Source organism: Dromaius novaehollandiae, chromosome W (genome assembly GCF_036370855.1).
Source record: "Dromaius novaehollandiae isolate bDroNov1 chromosome W, bDroNov1.hap1, whole genome shotgun sequence".
Classification (NCBI taxonomy): Eukaryota; Metazoa; Chordata; class Aves; order Casuariiformes; family Dromaiidae; genus Dromaius; species Dromaius novaehollandiae.
This window is the reverse complement of record NC_088130.1, coordinates 59,679,435-59,698,812: the sequence shown is the minus strand read 5'-3', so window position 1 is coordinate 59,698,812 and position 19,378 is coordinate 59,679,435. Positions and strand designations below refer to the sequence as shown.

The window sequence follows — 19,378 nt, the reverse complement described above, 5'->3', positions numbered from 1 at the left end:
GCTTTTATTTTCCTTGGTCACCTAATAAATTCTCTAGTGAAATAAGAGCGATTCATATAACTTTCTGTGGCTGATACTGCCCTGGGCTGGAGCAGCAGCTGGGATCTCATCTCTTTGAAATAATGAGAGCAAGGAGCTCAGACAGTGGGCTCAGACTCAACTCCATTTCCTGTACTCTGACTGAAAAGGATACCTGGTGGGTCATCCTCCGAGACCCTTGTCAGTGTGGTTGATGGCAGCAATTTGATTCCATACTGAGCCTGCAAATGCTTTCCAGTGTTCTTCACACCCAAGGCTGAAGGGAGTATTGTCTAATCATGTGAAAAGTGGTCTGGGTAACTCCTGAATGAATAGCTAGAGCAGCAACCTGCGGTGGTCTTTCCACATCTAGGGAGATGTTACCTGGAGCAATCCAAAGAACAGCTGCACTGGGGAAGCACTGCCAGAAAGCAGCAAGGGCAGGGATGCTGCATGAGAGGGGACAAGCTGGGAGCTGAGGATGACTCCAGTGCAGGTAGTGCCCTCAATGACCAGGGCACAGTCCTGCAGCATCTGATCAAGGTGGGCAGGGTGGGTGGCTGGTGGCAGGGTCCATCCTGACAGTCTCAGGCAAGGGGAGGTGATGAACCATGTCCAGGGGCCATTCAGGGAGTCCAGTCAGGAGCAGCAGGTAAAAGGGCTAGAGGCAGGGCTGGAGAGAAGATACCTGCAGCATAGGTCTGAGGTCCATCCAGGAAACAAGGACAGACACAGATCTGGAGACAGGCACACCAATGACATAGTTCAGGCAAGGACTGAAGGCCCAGTCCTGAGCTTAAATGGAGCTCCTTGGCCATGGGCAGGGGTGTAGTTGGAGTTCCCAGGTGAGCTTAGGGCAGTTGAAACCTGTCAGTGCCCTCAGGACCCTGAAAGACACAGAAAGGCTGAGCTGTCCCAGACATGAACTGTAGTGAAGTCCATGGACTTTCAATGGACCAAGTCCTTGTCTCTTCATTTTAGCTGAATCCTTATGCAGACAAAACTACTGCACTGGTTGGGAGCCTGCTCGTGTGAAAATTTAGTGACCAGGGGATCATGGTTTGGTGTTTGTTTTCTCTGTATCGTTCAGCAGTGTTCTGCCCTTAACTTCTGTTCAGGTACTGAACTAAGCTGGAGGAGAAGGCAGTGTAGTTAAAGCAGACAACCAGGTAACAAGGCTTTTATATCCAGTTCTTCACCTGTCTGCAAGTGATGATGTGACATCAGGCAAGTGATGCCACCCCCTTCTACCTCCATGCATTCCTCTGCACCAGTAGAGTAAGGATACTCAGTGCAGGGGTGACACCGATTAACAGTTCTGTAAGGGGATGACTCCATCCGAAAGGAGTAGCATAGGCAATCCCAGTGAATATATTTTCCTAGAGATTTTCCTGGAATACCTATGTATGATTATATTCTGGAATTCTTTACGTTATTGCTGCCAAGAGGCAGAGGGGGTCAAAGGGTTCCATGTGTAACAAATTCCCAAAGCTGTTAATGAAAAAAAAGAAAAAAGAAAAAAAAAAGAGTGTGGAATAGATATGAATCTTTCTATTGCTGGTGTTATGCCAGCCTTTTACTTCTGGGAATGAGGATGAAATCTTTACGGGGACCAGATGAACCCCCATTTAATTCCTATGGGCTTTTCTCACTCTTGTCTTGAGTTGGGGCTGTAGTCAAACAAGATTGCTCTGCATATGGCAGTTGCATGCTTTTAAATTGCACTGCTGCAGTTAAACAAAATGTCATTGAATTGAGCTCCAGCATTTGCCTTCCAAGGCTTTATCAAAGCACCTGGGAAGGCTGTTTCTGTTTCTCAGCTGCTTTTCTGGTTTGTACCTTGCACTACGTTGGCAGCAGGGCAATTGCCAGATGTCATGGACAACACCGTGGGAGAGCCAAGCTTGCTGTAAGGTTTGCTTTGAGACAGTTTGTCCAGCTACGAGAAACTAATATGTCGCTGATCTGGGAATATAAATTCAGATGGGCAACTGCTCTCCTACCTGCCGTACCCTGCCCTGCCTGAGTATCACCCTTTAGCCTCTGTAACCTGACCACAAAGGCAGCAGTGTCTCATGTATCCAGTGGCTTTTATGGTGGGGATATTGTTTGTTCAAGGAACAGGTAGGAGCCATCTGCTGAGCATTTGCCTGTGGTCTGACGTCACAGGCAGGATTCTGAAAACACCCCCGAAGTAACAGCTCATCAGTCAGATCTGGACTTGTTTAACTGTGGTGCTATAAGCACTATTCTTGGGGACAGCATTTCAGTGGAGTCACACTTCCAGGAGGTGTGAATCTAGCCCCTGAAAAGAGCAGATTAGAATAATCCATCACCCACAGACAATGCTGTTCTCATATCAAACTTTGCATCTGTAGATCTTCAAACCAAAGGTAGGCAACCACTGTCATTCCTACTGCTTAGGGAAACAGGCACACACAGAGGGTCTATCCAGGGTCACAGAGGAAGTCTAGGGCAGAACTGGGAATAAACGTAAAGCTCCTGATTCCCATCTTTGTACGTGGCACATAGGGCTGCTTTTCTTGGATGTTTAGTTTTTATAATTCTGTAGGAGAATGAGAAGCTCCTGTAAGTCCTCATAATACTTAATTGCTTCTTCCAAGATTTTTCTTCTCCATCACTCTTCTCACATGGGCGTCTCCCCCACCGAAGACAGAGCATGGGGGAGGTAAGGAGGATGTTGTATTAGAGGCATTGCTTATGAAATGATGGCTGCGTATGGACTGTTTAACACACTGTGGTGCTGCAGGTTTCTTTAGTACCCCTCCTATCCCAGAATAAGGTTCTAGTACAGGTGTAAATGAATGAAAGGACATGGTGGTGCTAGGCATCACGAAATGGGAAAAAATCAGGAGCAGAAGCCAGCTGAGATTTCCCTCTAGTCAACTGAGAGCCTGGGCTGTCAGAGCACACAGCCCTGGCATATTGCATGAAAACAGAAATGATTTCTTACAGAGAGCTTCAACCATATCCTTGAAATGGGAATTCACAGCCTTGAAGTGGAAACGCTGAAGTTTTCCCTAGCTTGTCTTTATCATTTAATATTTATATTCCCATAGCCCCTAAGGGCCATGGACAAGTTTACTTGTTGAATTATAAATTTGCTTACTGATTATGGGTAATTTTTTGCTTTTGGTGCTAGGTTTTATTTATAGATTCTGAAACAGGTAATCGGCTGTGATACTACCTATCCTCATCCTGTTCTCTGTAGTGTCCCAGTATCCCAGAAGACTGAGTGTGACAAACAGTATCATGATCTTGAACTACTATGCAGAAAATGCAGGATGGCCTGGTCCTTTTTAAGCATTTCGAAGCTGTTATATTTGGGGTTTTTAACATGCTTAATGGCAATAGGAAACAAAATGAATGGGTCTGGTTCATTCAGTGGTTTTCTTGACGTAATTAATGGTCAGAAATAGAAAGCAGGAATTGAAATAAACCACTCCCATTCTTTTCCTATCCACCTCTGAGATTTTGCAGACAAAGTCTTTTAAACTTTATGTGAGTGTTTACAGAGTAGTTTTTCTCACATTGTATGTGACTGTCTCCAAAATCTGGTGACGCATGAAGGTCAGGTCCCCTGTACATAGTTTTTCCTGTAGTTACTGTCTTCTCCTTTTAAAGTAAGTGACAGTGATATTTTTCTTCAGATTAGCAGGGAAGAAGCCTCTTTAGATCCAGGTTTTATTACAAAATCTGCCAGACTGTGTGTCCACTGGACACTGACTTGTCAGGCAAGTTATTTAATTCTCTACATTTTGGGTTTACAGAGGATGCTGCTCTTTCATTGCTTGTGTTTTAGCAGTGTCTGTGGAGCCTGTGTGCCGCACATATTAGGAACTTTGAAATAAACCAAATTTAAAGATGTGTGGTGACGTTTGCTAACATTTAGATCACCGGCAGAGTTAACCACACCCAGAGATGGCTACATGATGCCAAGAAACAGGCAGCATTGTTTAAATGATGATCACTGATAAACATCTCTTCTTGCTGGAGTGTGGTCAACTGGAGGATTTGGTTAGCACTTCCATGAAGGAAATTTCCATTTCTGCTCTCTTAGAGACTTACTGACTGGCTTGTACAAAGGGATAATACATCAAATTAATGCTGAAGACTGTTGTATTTTGGGTCTGGACACAGCCAGGAATCCAGTAACTGCCTGAAATGGAATAGCTTCCGCCATGCACATCTTATGGTGGTCATGTTGAATAATTGGTTGAATTGCCTAAATAATTGGTTTAATGACAGAAACAGGCTGTGAGTCAGCTTAGGAGTAGAGATCCTGGACTAATGCATGAACTGGAAGTGGTTGGTAGTTCAAATTTAGTAGCTTGTGTGTTCAGAGTGGATGAGTGCTTGATAAACTTCATACAAAAAATCCAGTGCACTCAAATAGTGAAGGGAGGAAAGTAGTTGCCATTCCACTGAAGCACTGGGAAAAGTATGATCCAAACATGCCCTCAGGCTAAGGAAGAATCCTGTGGGTCACATTTGCCTGTCCAGCTGTGCATAGCTCCTTCTGTCCTTGGAGTCAGGACTCTGTGCCCATACTGTGCCTCCATCTTTGCTCAGTGTATCCCTTTGTACTTTGTTATGCCCTCAAGACTTTGTATTTTTACAGTCCTCCAGACCCAGGCCTATTGATATAACAACTGAGTGTCAGGTTTGATAACAGTAAATCTCTGGGGTGTTGCTAGACCCTCAGTCCAGGGTCCCATGTTGTTGCTACAGCCCTGAACACAGTGAGATCTCTGGTATGGTCCATTCTGGAAAGGTAATTTAGAAACAGCAGTTGCTGCTGCTTTGGCTACCATGCTGCTGAGAGGCACAGAGAGATGTGGGCTGCTCCAGCAGCTGGGTGTAGCCTAGGGCAGCTGCAAAGAGCACTACCAAGTGGAGACAGATCTGAGCTAAAACTAGCTGGTGGGCTCAGTAGGATGGTTTGAGCCTGTCCCACGAGTGGATAGAATTTTATCAGAATGCCGTGAGTTTTGGGGAAGAAAATGCGCAGACTTGTAATATCTATCTTTGGTCTTTCTTCTCTGGTTTGAAGAAGACATAAGGCATGTGGCTGGAGGGGCTGCCTGCAATTCAAAAAGGAAAGTAGAAATAGGGAACAAAGTTGCAGTTGAGTTCTTGTATTAGTGGCTCTTTGCACAACACCACATTCAAGTGATCTTTATGGAATAGAAACAAGCAGCCTCTTCAGGTTGCTGGGTGAGAAGCTGCTGAAGCAGCTTAAAAGCTTTAAGATCAAATTCAGCTCCTGGGCAGACCTATAGCTCCTATGTGGTGCCTACTTGAATGATGCTTAGGAGTCTCAGGAGAAGTTACATATATAACTGACACAGCATGCATTTTCTAACGCTGCTTTGTTGATGCTAACAACAAAATGCTAACATCTGAGTTGTGTTCTGACTACAGTTTTTAATTCTCTTTGTGTATCTCGTAAGTGGAAAGAATAATAAAAGGAAAATACATCTCTGTGTGTGAGTGAATGCATGTACCTGTGCCTATCTGGAATTGCACTGGCGTAAACTGAGCATCAAGTTTTCACCAATTCCTTGAGGAATTCTGTCTGTTTATCCAAACTCAGCATGACTGTATTGGGGAAAGGAAATGTTTTTTGAGCTGCTGCTGGAAACAATGCTATTGCTAAATATAAGCAAGTAAAAACACAGTTGAAATGGGTTGTGCTGTAATTTTTGTTTCCTGTTTTACCAATCCTATTTTTTTTGCCTTTGTTTCCCTACAGAGCAATTCAATTAAAACATCAAAATACAACTTCTTCACTTTCCTGCCTCTCAACCTGTTTGAACAGTTTCAGCGAATAGCCAATGCTTACTTTCTTTTCTTGCTGATTTTGCAGGTATGAATTCACTGTGCTGTTTCTCACAAATTGTGTTGTCTGTTATCAAAGCCTGCCTATGTATTGATAATTATAATAAAGTGCAAGCTAATTATAATAAAGTGCAAGCTATATGCCTGTTAGGGATTAGCACTTTAGCAAAGCCTTAAAGTAGATAGAAAGTAGGGCAGAAAAAGCAATTTCCTCCGTTACTTTTGAATATGATGGTTGGAACTAAGTGAAGAAAAAATTTTAAAGTTTTCAACAAGTTGTGTACATTTTTCATGCCCTGTCCTACTACCCCTTTGTGTCTACATCTGAGTGCTCCCAGCTGTCCTTGGCTTTGCATTAGTAATTCCTTCTGTAGTACAAAAGGAAATTATGTCTTATCCAAAAGTTTAAAGGCAAATTCTTTGTATTCTACTGACTGCCTCATAGGAAATAGCATGAAGAAGAACAAATTTTCCCTGGAAAGGAAGGAGTTAACATCAGGAAGGCTGATGGTTGCAGCTAGTTTGCATAGAGCTGAATATTGCTGCTCGCTGCTCAGTAGGGTGAGGAAGGTCTGTAATATGGAGCATGTCAGCATGTCAAACAGTGGCAATGCTATTGAACGCTGTGGCTCATAATGGCACTGAGTTGCACTTTGCCCAGTGCTGATGATAATACTAGTATTTCTGAAAGTTGAGCATACTGGAGAAATTGATATCAGGATTTCTGCCCTTTTGAACTTTGCTAGAATATGGATAAAAGCTGTGCACTTTGTCATTTCTGAGTCATATTGGAATATGTGTTATCAGAAAAACTGGTCTAATTCACTTCAGCATTCAGTGCAAACAAGTTTGCAAAACGGCCTTTTCCAAACCATCTTTTTCTCTCTTAGCTCAAAAATGTGTAGGCAAAATTTTGTTAAGGCTAGAGCAAACTATACACAATCTTCTTTGCTTATTTACAGAGACCAAATTTGGGAAATTTCAGCCCACATGTGTATTTTCCAAGAAGCTAGTTTATAGTAAAAATGCATTTTCAGCTAAGCTGATAGCACTGTTCCTGTGTTGTACTGCACTCTAGCTGTTTGTCTGTCAAAATTAGAGTATTTCAAGCTATTAAATTCCTCAACTATATCTTTTGCTGAACCGGTTAGAAGTGATTGTATATAAAAACCTATAGCATTTCTGCTTTGTTTATCAAAGTAGGCTAGGGCAGGTAGCTATTAGTCTTGTATCGTATTACGCCATTTAAGTTTGTCCCTTGTCTGCCCACTCACTCCATCCCTGTAGCATTGAAAGTATCTCTGCCTGCATCAGGAGTGGCTTTGATGGGCCGGCTGTGGGGACTCTGCCTCCCCACTCCATTGGCACAGCCCAGCAGGACATGTATTTTCCCAGTTAGGGGAGAAGATAGCAGTTATGTGGCTGTGCACCCTCCACTGCTGCTGGGCGCTGGGCTTGGCTCTACACGTCATTCCTCCTGACTGGGTTTGGTGGTGCTTGTAGGATCTTGGTCATGACAATGCAGCAGAAGGAGTGACCCAAAGAGCAGCTCTCCATCCTGAAGAGTGCAGCTGCTTTAGTGGCAAATATGTCACTTCAGTCATTCTCATGGAATTGATGCTGCCCAAATCCATTCTAATGGGCATGATGATGCCGGAGTCGCATTGCTTCCATCATTAGCGCTGGTCTTCTAGAGGAAGGGGACAACTACGGTGGAGTAAGGCATCTTTGTATCAGTGACAGCAAAAGGGCTTTGACCAGCAGTTGCTTTCAATTCTCAGGTCCTCACACTAGCAAAAATGTGGGAAACAAAAATGGCTCTGTTGATCTAGTAAGGGCAAGGTCAGCCCTGGCAACAGCTGTCCGTTGTTTATTGACATGAAGTTTACTTCAGCAAAATACCAAGAGTTACCGAAACAGAAATAGAAGCATTTGAAGGTTCTGCACAGCAGGCCTTGCTCAGATAGCTCTGCGTCCCTCTCACCAGGCTTGCCCATGTCAGGGCCTCCAGCAAAAATCCACTGGGGAATTTGTAGTTCTAGTGGTACAAACAACAAGGGAGACCAATCCATTGCATTTCCTGAGAGCTCCATTTTTATATCCTAAATTAGAGCTTGGCTTGTAAGCAAAGCATGGTTTCCTTGGTTCTTCCACTTTGTGGGGGGACATATAAATGACAGGGCAGCATTACTGTCTTTATTCTATACTCAGATATGATAGAAAAAAATATAGTCTGTAGCTTTCACAAAACACAGTGTTTTATTTCCTTCTTTTTGCTGAACTGACAGGAAACTTCTCAACCCATATCTCTTTTTTTCTGCAGCTGATTCCTCAGGTTTCCTCATTGTCCTGGTTTACAACAGTGGTGCCCCTAGTGCTGGTGCTGGCTGTATCGGGAGTCAAGGATGCCATCGATGATTTTGTAAGATTACTGTCCTGCACTTTGGAGTTTGCCCATGATTCTTCAGGACTATGACTAAAGCAAACTACTGAAAATAAACACAGCCACTGGCACACAGTTGGAGAATTGGTCTGCGGCCAAGATGGGGTCTGAGATTAGATTCCCAAATCTATACTTCGTTACCTAAAAAGCAGCCAGAATTTCCAAATTGCTGCAATTCCAAACTGCAGCCCAGCAGCTCCACTGGCTTTCTCGGGAACTGGTTAGCATGTCTGAAAATGTGATAGAAATACCTGAATACATGCACAGGAGTCTATTCTTAGGCTTCCACTTTGGAAAACTCATTCTCTGCCATCTAGGTCCTATGTGTGTGTATGGGGGAAGCATCCTGCTAGGAAAGCACATTTGGTAGGAAGTAAGTATACAACCTGTGTGTGATTTTTTGCCCAGCCTTGGCCGAAATTTGCTCCCATCAAAGCCAACGGTAAAAGTTCCATTGACTTCACTGAGTGATGTTAGGCCAAAGCCGAGTTTAGCACCTGATTTTCTCTGTTTTTTAGAATAAGTTTGACGCCCTAGCTTGGTCTGTGGGGACTCAGTGCAACTTTGTATGTAGGCAGACAGAGACATTATTGTGGAGTGTAAGTGGTCAGAGATGGTGATGTGCTCTCCCAGGAAGCAATACCAGAACATTTGTGGCCACTTTCTGTATCAGAGCAGAAGACCAAATTTCTCTGGGTACTTAGTTCACAAAACTGTGATGGGTGGGACCAACCCCGATGGAGTCAGGACTGTGCTAAGTGGCATGTAAGGCCTTACCCTCCTTCTTCCCTCCAAGCCCCATGTCACCTGTTCCTCTTTGCAGTCCACTTATGCCATCTCCTACTAGCTAAACATAATCTCAACTGTTACTCAGCTATGACTCTAATCTGTCTTTGCATTCATGCCTATAGTGTCATTGCCCATTTATGCCAGCTGTTAATGCACTGCCTACAGATCTTGTATGCTTGTTTTCCTGGAAATGTCTTTTAATATGCTGATCAACTTTTCAGAATCGACACAAAAGTGACAAACACGTCAACAACCGCCCGGTCCAGGTGATGATCAATGGCATGTAAGTCTTGTTTCTTCTGCTGTAATTTCAATGGAATATTTACCACTGGGAAGAGCATTTTCTTGCTATTTTGTGTGTCTGATTCCCGAAGAGCATTAAACAATTTAAAATGGAAGTTTCTTTCACTCTGTTTGTTCATAGTACGCAGTGCAATTCTGGGCTACTGTATCTGATTAGTGAATACAAAACACAGTATCACAATCAGTGTAGATGTTATGGCTATGCCCCTGCACATAGAAAAAGTAAACTATTTATTTTACTCATTACCTTAGATATATAAAAAGATATATATCTTTTTAAATAGGTGATGCCTTGAGAGTATCGTATTATTTTACTTGTTACCTTAGAGAGGCCAAGCAGGGCCATTTGTGTTTATTGTATTTATTTCTGAGCTAAGCAGAGCTAGACATAATCAACAAGTGATTTTAGATTAAAAAACATGAGTAACTTCTCCATACATGTCGTAATACTTTGAATGGGTCTACTTAGGCATGAAGTGCTTCTGTCTTAAAAGTATTCAAAAGATTTCAGCTGTATGTCTTAGGCATTGTACTGCTAGCCCTGTTTTTTCCTTCAGAAAGAAACAACAGAATCTTTGGCTTTCGTGGCAGACAGATTAACTCTGTACTTGCAGCTCCATGGAGTCCAACTGTCCATACGACACAGCTGTTGACAGCTGTGAAATCCCTGGTGACTCTGTTTTTTTTCTGTGCTATAGATAGCAGTATATTGTGTAAACTCCAACAGATGCTCAAACAGTTAAAAATATAACTGGAAACTGAAGAATAGGAACATACTTTTTGTGTTTTCAGCTAAGTAAGCTAGTCTCTTAGTTTACTGTGTATTAGTTACTGTGTCTACTAAACACTTACACTGAAATACAAATTTGCTAATATTTTGTCTGTTTCAAAAAGCTTAGAAACCAGGTCCTGCCCAACTCTGACTGACATCAAATAAGAAAGGGCTGAGATGAGCTCAAGCTGGAATCCCAGTACTGTTTTGAAATAACACTTGATATTTTTCATGTCTAAGTTTTTTCAGATAGAGATAGCATGACTTGGTTAGGTTGGCACTTGCCGTTTAGCTGGACATCTTGAATAATGCTGTGAAGGCCATTGCAGGCACTGGCTTAACCAGCTGTAGCACCCAGATTCCTTCCCTTTTGACAGCCAGTCCCACACAGAGTCAGGATTGCTGCTCTGGCCCTTAGTCCTGCTTAGAAAAACTGGCAAAACTGGCAATTTTCCCAAGCATTTGGGATATCTATTACAATGAAGAAGAGAGTTCTTTATAAGCCAGTGTGGCTCTTTAGGGGAAGGGAGGGAGTAATCAGTCCAGACAGGACAGTGCACGTGGACTGTGTTGCTATTGTGGGGCCTGATGTCAACCTTGCATGTTTCACCACTTGAACACTGTTACTATCATTTGGTATAGTGATAGTCTCTTAGAGGTCAGCATGGACCACACCACAAACTGGCAGACCCTGCTCCATTTAACCTACAGTCCAATTCCTCATAGCACTTACAATCTGGCTTTAGGAGCAAAGCTGAGCCTCCTAGGTTCCCAAGCGTATTTGCTTTATGTGCTTACTTAAAAGGAGCTTTTTTGCAGGTTGAAGGATGAAAAATGGATGAATGTCCAAGTGGGGGATATAATAAAACTAGAAAACAACAACTTTGTGACGGTGAGTACAGTATCTCTCCATCATGTGCACAGTTAGTCTCTACAATTACTTTTCTCACTCACAAGCAAATTAGACAGTAGTGATGCTAACTGCCTCAGAGAGATGCAGTGTTCAGAAACCCTAAGTCGCATAGTGGTGCCATTGCTCTCTGACTGTATTAGCTCATGCCACATCTGTTTGTTTGTGTCCAGGCCGATCTACTGTTATTGTCGAGCAGTGAGCCACACAGCCTGACGTATATCGAGACGGCTGAACTGGATGGGTAAGTGAGCCTGGCCCTCAGGCACAATCACTGCTGCCCATGCAAGGCCAAATCTTGTGTGGTGATCCTTGATGCCACGAAGGCAAGCTATCTCTGTGTTTCCAGCACTGCCAAGTTCAGAGCTGAATCACAAAAGCTGTTGCCGTATATCCTGCTAGGTCAACGAGCAGGATTGCACATGGCTAGTAAAGATCGCTCATGTTCGCCTGCTGTTTCCTCCCTCATCCTATCTGCACTTTTTCCATACTGAGAACTGTTTAAATACAGTCTTTCCCTATTGGACATTTGCCTGCCCCAAACTCTTATCTGATAATTCTCCAAAGAGTTGAAAGTCATTTCAGCTTTCCTGCTAAGTGGGTTTATCACTAGATGGAAGCATAATTGCTTAGCTCCAACATGCCTCATGGAAAGATTGCAATGAGATCCATCATTTATTCAGTCAAGCAATTATCTGATGTAGGTGCAGGGTTAAATCAAAATGCACCTCTTTACCTACAATGGCTTTTGTAGCAATAGTTTTTTAATACCTAGAATAATCTTCAGGTAAGTGTCTTGAAAAATGATGTCTTCTGGTGGATACTCTTCACTCTTGCATGTCAAATGTCATATGGGGAGGTGCTTTGTACCCTCTGATTTTTAGTAACAGTTCTTCTGGCACTCAGAGTTAGTTTAAATTTGTTCCTGCAATATCTGAAGGCACCGGCAGAAGCCTTCTGGTTTTTATACCTGCCTTAGTCTTTTCTCTTAGCCAAATTATTTAGGTGAAATAATCACAATGAATAGCTCCAGTAATCTCCTATTGACTGCTATATCCGTGCACACAGCAAAGGCATCCAAACTTTGCTCACTCCAGGGCACAACTGGCAACTGGCCACAAGTCAGAGGGCTACAACTAATTTGTATTAATTGGAATAAACTGGAGCTGACCTCATCTTTATGACCCAGTTTGCATACCTTTTCTGCATTGCCTGGAGCCATCCTCAATTGTGGACTTTGGCCTTGCTTGAAGGACCAAGCAAGACGAGAGAGACCCAGTTGCTCCAGACAGCCCCTGCACACAGTTCTCTGGACTTTCTTCTTCTACTTTCTGCTGAAAATGAGCCTATAGCTCTGGTTCATACAAGTGCCAGGGAGTACTTCTAGGAGGCCCTGACCATGCGAAGTGCTTCTTTGACACTGCAGGACCCCCATTTTCAACTCACTTCTCCAGCTAACTAGTCCCAGGACTTCAGTACTCTTGAGGTCCAGAGTATCATGGCAGAAGATCCAGAGCTCTCCTATATGCTCAGATACCTCAGGACTGAGTGTGGTGTGAGTGGCAGGATAGACAGTGAGCTGCTCAGGGAGCTGTGATGCCTGGTGTTACACCTTGCAGTGGAATTCAGAAGACAGAAGTAACTCACCCTCTTTGCTAACATGTCCAGCGTTTCTCTGGACCACCTACCTTTGGAGCAGAAAGAGATAATGATATTGTTATAGTCAGCCAAAAAAGGCCCATGACAGCATGATCCATCAGATGTCTAAGGAAGAAGACTATCCTCAGGAACAGAAGTGACAGAAGTGACCTTTCAGGGAGAGCTGGACTGATTCTTTTATGTCTCATGTAATTTATTACAGTGAAACAAACCTCAAGGTGAAGCAGGCACTGACAGTCACTGCAGAGCTTGGAGAAGATCTTCAGAAACTGACAGAGTTTGATGGTGAGTCTACACAGCAAATTAAATTCCCAAAGCGTTTTCCCAAAAACCAAAGTCCAGAGAGAGACTGGGAGTCTTCCTTCCAGGCTACCCCCTGCTCCCTGCATAGGACTCCTCTGGATGTAGTAGCAATGAAACAGAAGTGGTACATTGCAGTCTGTACAATGGATAACAACAGTGTATATAGAGGAAAAGATTCCCCTTTGCTTGTAGGTCTCTCAGGTGCCAGGTGTGGATGTTGCATTAAAGCGCATTGGGTGCAAACTCTCCCTGTGGCTGCACACTCTTCTTTAGCATCTGTCTGTACGTGTTGAGAGTTCTTTTAATTGCGCAGTGGGAACTGTTTTCTCAACAGTATTGACATCAGACCAGTTTTACACTGATGTAACCATTAGCTTCTGTGAGGCTGCACTTCCTAGACACAGTGCTGATCTGAGGGCTAACTCTGCTCAGTGCACACATGGCACAGGACTGACTTCCCAGCTTTGCACTGCCAGTATTTCCCTGCTCTCTCAACACCACAACAAAGACAGTGTTTTAAAATATTTATAGACATATAATGCAGATGTGGTTAACGGACAAGGTGTCCTTTCTTAGCGCTGTTTTCTATACCATAAACATATAGCAGCACATATACAGAAAGCAGACAGATGTGTTGAGAAAAGAATAATCCATGCTCACACAGTTCTCTCTCTGGCGAGAGGATGGGAGAGCAGACCAGTTGATGTTAGCTGTGTTTTGCAGTGTCCTGCTGGCTTAGATATGAGGGCAGGACTGCAGTATGAGTCTGTGTGGAAAAGGATGGAGTTGAGTGTTGTGTCCTTGAGAAGTTCTACGGACAGCCAGATTCTCAGGAAATGTTTTTAGATAAAGACAAAAAGCAAAATTAAAAAAAAACCTCTTGAAGTAACTAGATGATTTCAGGACAGATGGTGGAGATGTGGCAGAGATTTGGCATAGCTTGGAGAGTCTCTGGTAGTACTGTCCAAAAGCATGGGCTTTTCCTTTAAATTCTACATTGAGATTTTATGAAAAAATGTGTCTCCTCTCAGCTGAGTGACTACTTGGTGCATCAGGAATTCTTTGAAGTTAGGGCTGAGGTTCTGAGTGTTTTAGGTCTTGAGAAATATGTTCTTACAGGTGCCATTAGAAGCTTCACATTAATAATCCCAGTTGCGTGTCTAAATTATTTTCCTGAATAGCCTGCAGTGTGTATCAATTTTGGAAGCAAAATCGTTATTCTAAATCATTTTTCAAAAATCTTCTGTGTAATGTTATCTAAGGTTACTGCAATTTTGAAACTGCATAATTATAAAATGTTTCAAAATCATCTTGAAAATTAAAACTTATCTAATATTTATTTATTCTTTAAATCTCTATTTTAGTTATGTTGTAAATAAAAGTGGCTTCTTTGCAATACTTAAAATGAATAAAATGTTTCCCAGGATGATTTATATTTGGAAGAATACTTGGAAGAGTGCCTGGAATCAGACCTAACCTTGCATTTCCCTAGCTAAGCTCTGTAGAAGTATTTAAATATTTATATAACTCTTTATCTAATTACTTCTTAGGACAGGAAGAGAGAAAAGGGTTGAGCAGCTAATAGAGGCACTGAATGGAATGCTTGATGTCAGTTATGTTTGTTGACATTGTGATGGTTCAGATAAGGGAGATACATGCAAAAAGATGAGCTTCTTTATTTGATTTGGGGAACTGGGAGATGAGAAAGGAAACAATACTTTTCATTTACCTACCACTAATTGCATGTAGGCTTTGCAGTATTGACATTCAGATACCTTCTTGCTCTTAATGGTTGCCGGAGACAGGAGGCATGGTGTCTTGCTGAGGTATCTTCAGCTATAGAGTTACCAGAGTCAGTGCAGCTATATTGGGTGAATCTCTAGAGCATCTCACTTTTTGGTGACCAATCTGACTTGGATGAATCTCTTCTGATTTCACTATCAGCATATCAGTAATGTGGATCCACCCAATCTACCCACTTAACTGGAAAGCAGCTCTGGATGTTAACATACGAAGTACTCACACAAGCACTGTCCTGGAATTAGCATGAGGAGAGGCACACTATTCCTGGGGAGGGATCTTCAGCTGCCAAGTCATGCCCCGGTTTTGGTTTACCAAAGTTTCATTGTGTTCTGCTTCAGGTTACACTGCAAAACCTCTGTTTTCTCTGTGCTTTTCAAGTGTTGCAGGGGTTGTAGCGAGATAGGCCTGGTTAGTCTAGACTTTTAGAGATTTTGGAGTTCAGGTATGATTGCTTTTAGATTAATTAGATCACAAAGTAGAAGATTATCATAGTTGTTAGTATGGGCTCTGATGTCATATGTGTTTTAGAATTTCCTAATCACTTCATCTGTGAAGTCTTATAACTTGTCTGCACTAGAGTGTAGCTACTTTTCTACAAAAAGAACATCTGTTCTTGATTTTAAAATTTGCAGTGATGGAGACACTACCATCAAACTTAATGTACTCTTTTCTGGATTTCTCTAGATTTTGCTTCCAATCTTTTGAGCTTGATGTGTTTTGTCTGAGAACAGCTGGAAGAACTGTATTCTAGGCAAATGCTAGTCCTTATGTAGATATTTGCAGTCTGTGATCAAAATATCTTACATCTGTTGATAAACAGAATAGAACGAGCTGTTGGAATCCCTTTTAATAAGTGTATTTTCCAGTTCTTTCCAATACATCCCCTAGGCTCTTTGAATCTTTAGATGTTGATGATTTTTATACTGAAATATCTATGTTGACAGTGTTGTGTGAATAAATGTGAAATGTGGAAATAGAAACAGTCTCTCCAATGACATACAGTGTCAGCCGCAGAGCCAAAGGTACCAGCTTCTTTTTTCAGGTGCCAGTGGTATGAAAGAGTTGAAATTAGAAAACAGTGAGCAAAGACACCTCACTTAATTACTCTCTTGCAACCTTCAGGCATTGATTTTCTCATTTGGGCTCCTGCAGGTTTTAAAGAAGATGGAATAAGAATTATGTGAGGTCAGCAATTGTTATCTAAAATTATCCAGTGACATCCTACTGCTATGAACTTGCTATAGAAGGATTAAAAGTATGTTGCTGGTTCAATGTTTCTTCTCACTCACATATAAGGAGTGGAAACTTTGTGTTGGACTCTCCCAGTACAAAATTGCTATGTTCAGAGACTAGGATAAACCCAGATCCATTGTGGCCCATTCGATTATGACATGAAAATAGGTAAGAGCAATATCCCAAAACATAAATAAATATAAGATAAAGGATGGGCATGACAGAGCCAGGAGGTGGGCTGCAGCAACATCTGGGGAACAGCTGGGAATGCAGTATGTGTTGACTGACATATTTCTAAGCTAGGAAGATTTTCACCATCTTCTATCTTCCTTTTTTACAGGTGAAGTCAGATGTGAGGCACCAAATAACAAACTAGATAAGTTCACAGGAACTTTGACTCTTCGAGGAGAGAAGTATGCCCTGGACAATGAGAAGATGCTGTTGAGAGGCTGTACTATTAGGAACACAGAGTGGTGCTTTGGTCTCGTTATTTATGCTGGTAGGTCGAAAACTCAACATGTACGTTGTGAGTTGAAGAGCACAGCAGCATTAGCATGTGAACGCATAAAACACAGTAAGCACAAAGCAACCAAATATTTTCCTCTTCAGAAAATTTGTTTTTATCAGGTACAAGAGCAAGAGCAAAACTATACATGTGATCCCTTGACTGAACTCCAGGCTAGAAATTTTGCATACTATGGGGGATTTTAATCTGGAAATTTTTTATAGTGGTCTGTAAGAGAAATTTGGATTGCAAATCCTACAGTACAACATCCAATTCCATCTTGATGGAGTACTTTTGTAAGCAAAAGCAGTCTCTTGTTCCATAAACTCATGCAGCAAATAACATGAAAGAAATCTTGATTGATCAATAAATAAGGGAGAATTTAAGAATTACATCTGTTTAAGGATGTATTGGCCAATAGGAGACTTTCTGCATCTCCAGGCATGTACAAAACTTCCAATTTTAAGCATTTGATTTAAAATTCCATATCAGTTCTACATGATTGCAATCCCTATTGAAATATCAGGATCATTAGTGATATTACTGTAGACTATTAGATATTTTTATGAATGCTTTTTATGAGTGAAGAATTTCTGTTGTTTCTATAGTGCTATAGACATTTGAGACAATGTGTAATATATCACTAATAGTAAAGCTGAAAGGAAGGCTTGACTATTGACAGAAGAGAGCAGGATCAAAATCCAGAATGAATGGTTTTATATATGAGTCTCTCCAAACAATCTAAAGCAAGTGATTTAACCTTTTTCTGCCCAAGTTTCCCACCAACACTGTCAACTATATGCACCTGCCTTTCAAGAAGGCTGTGATGGATATTTGTGTTGTAAAAGCACTGTGAGACATCAAAGGGAATGACCTTTTGAACTGTTAAGCATTGTTACTAGAAATCATGACTGTATTTGGTCTTCAGGGCCAGACACCAAACTGATGCAGAACAGTGGAAAAACAACTTTTAAACGGACAAGCATCGATCGGCTCATGAATGTCCTTGTGTTAGTGGTAAGTCTAATTAATTTGTCTTCATTTCTTCAGATGTGCTCATAATTTCTGAATGCTCCATCTCTTTGTCCTCACAAGTGAGGGGATATCAGAAGTGACTAATGATAGAAAGAGGAATTTTGTAAAAATCTATTAGCATACAGAGTTCTGCAGTGCCTCGGCCAGCCCATCTTCAAAACAAGGCCATTACATTGACAGCGTTACAGACCTTTCTTCTGAGCTTTTCATTTCCTGCTCTCTCTCGCTCTCCCTCTCTCCACATTTTCTTTTGTGAGAATCACTTTGAAGCTTGCAAATGCTTTTTTTTCCTGTTAATTTTGTCATTTTCTATTTAAATAAACATTAGCAGTTCTCCCTCTTCTTGATGATTTCTTGGCATCTTTGGTGATATCTGTACAGGACTTGGTAATCAAGTCTGTTGATGTACATAATGCTAACTTCTGACTTAACACATTAAGGTAAAATGTTAGATATGGTCTCGTTAACATCCAGAAACTGGTGTTTTCAGCAGCTGGTGAATTTGAGAACACTAATGTTGTATAGCAGGTAAGCTCCACAGATTAGAAGACATCTCAGACTTCAGGTTTAAGCTTGTCAGCAGTTTTAACAAATGGCAAACTTTTCTACCTGGAGATAGTGAATTTTCTACAGAAACCCTTCCAGGACTTTACCACTTGAGCTAAAAGCCACTCAGGCAAGGGACTGTTTTGGTTGCTACTGCCAATCTTCAGAGACGTGCATTCTGACCCTGCTTTAATCACTGTTTTTTTGAAGAAAAGCTATTTAGTTGCAGGCTTTTATTTTCCTTTGGATGCAATTTTGTTATGCTTTTTCTGTCATGTTCCACTGCCTTCCCTTTCGCTTACGGGAAGGGCTGGCCACTCTTATGGTCACCTCTTCCTACAAGTGCCTACTGTTCCCTCTTCTTCCCTCCTGCCCTTGCTCTCTGGCCAAGCTGGGGCCGGTATTCATCCCCCTGGTGCTGGAGCAGGCCCTGGGGAGGAAAGAGCTGGAAGCCTCCCACAGCAGCCTGCCCATTACAGCCCAGTACAAGGCCCTGTGGCTGGCTGTCCTGAGCTCTGCCTTCCCCTCGGTGGCTTTGCGCCTCTTCAGCATGGGGGCTTACAGCGCATACATCTCCAAGCTTCTCCCTCTCTCCATCCTTGGCACTTTATCCCAGGCCCTTCCCTCCTGTTTTTAGTCAGAATTGCAAGAACTCTTTTCTTTAGCTGCTTGGGGATAGGAAAAGTTAGTGGACAGCTGTGTCCCTGCCAGAACACAGTCTGTGCGTAGCATGCTGTGAGACTGCAAATTGTACCGAAGCGGCACCAGTGAGACTGGCTCCCAGAGCTGTTAAAGTGGCCTCCTGAACATGTGCATGTGCATGTTTGCTGTAAAGCAATGTCACTGCACAGAGAGCAACTCCAGGGTCATCTTCAAGCACTCCTGAGTCCTTACTCAGTGTACAGTAAGGACATTCACTCCCTTGACTTTAGCAACATTACTCCTATCTATGCCAAGTGAAACTCTTGCATACCATCATTAGCATGTTTCCCTCGGTGTGTTGTCCCCTCAGACTTAGGGGGGCACAGAAAACAAGAAGGTTTGTGCAGCAGGAGTGCCTTAGGTTCAGAATTTTGCAGGTGTTTCAAAAACTTCGCATTTTCTTAGGTGTCCTGTTGTGATGCAGCTGGGAAGGAGGAGAGGTTGCAGGGTCAAGCTGTATGGGATCCCCAGTGCGAGGAAACAGAGCAGAGAGAA

The 19,378-nt window shown here is 42.3% G+C and overlaps 1 protein-coding gene across 4 annotated transcripts in view; it reads left to right on the top strand.

The window, feature by feature from the left end:
• LOC135324352 (phospholipid-transporting ATPase ID-like) overlaps positions 1 to 19,378 on the top strand; it is an 86,852-nt gene that overhangs the window by 35,133 nt on the left and 32,341 nt on the right. For all 4 annotated transcript variants that reach the window (XM_064500410.1, XM_064500407.1, XM_064500408.1 and 1 more), the window contains 8 exons: positions 5,795 to 5,908; positions 8,204 to 8,302; positions 9,334 to 9,395; positions 11,007 to 11,079; positions 11,271 to 11,341; positions 12,959 to 13,041; positions 16,436 to 16,594; positions 17,529 to 17,617. In XM_064500410.1, coding sequence (XP_064356480.1) covers positions 5,795 to 5,908; positions 8,204 to 8,302; positions 9,334 to 9,395; positions 11,007 to 11,079; positions 11,271 to 11,341; positions 12,959 to 13,041; positions 16,436 to 16,594; positions 17,529 to 17,617 — 750 coding nt within the window. The remainder of the gene's footprint in view (positions 1 to 5,794; positions 5,909 to 8,203; positions 8,303 to 9,333; positions 9,396 to 11,006; positions 11,080 to 11,270; positions 11,342 to 12,958; positions 13,042 to 16,435; positions 16,595 to 17,528; positions 17,618 to 19,378) is intronic.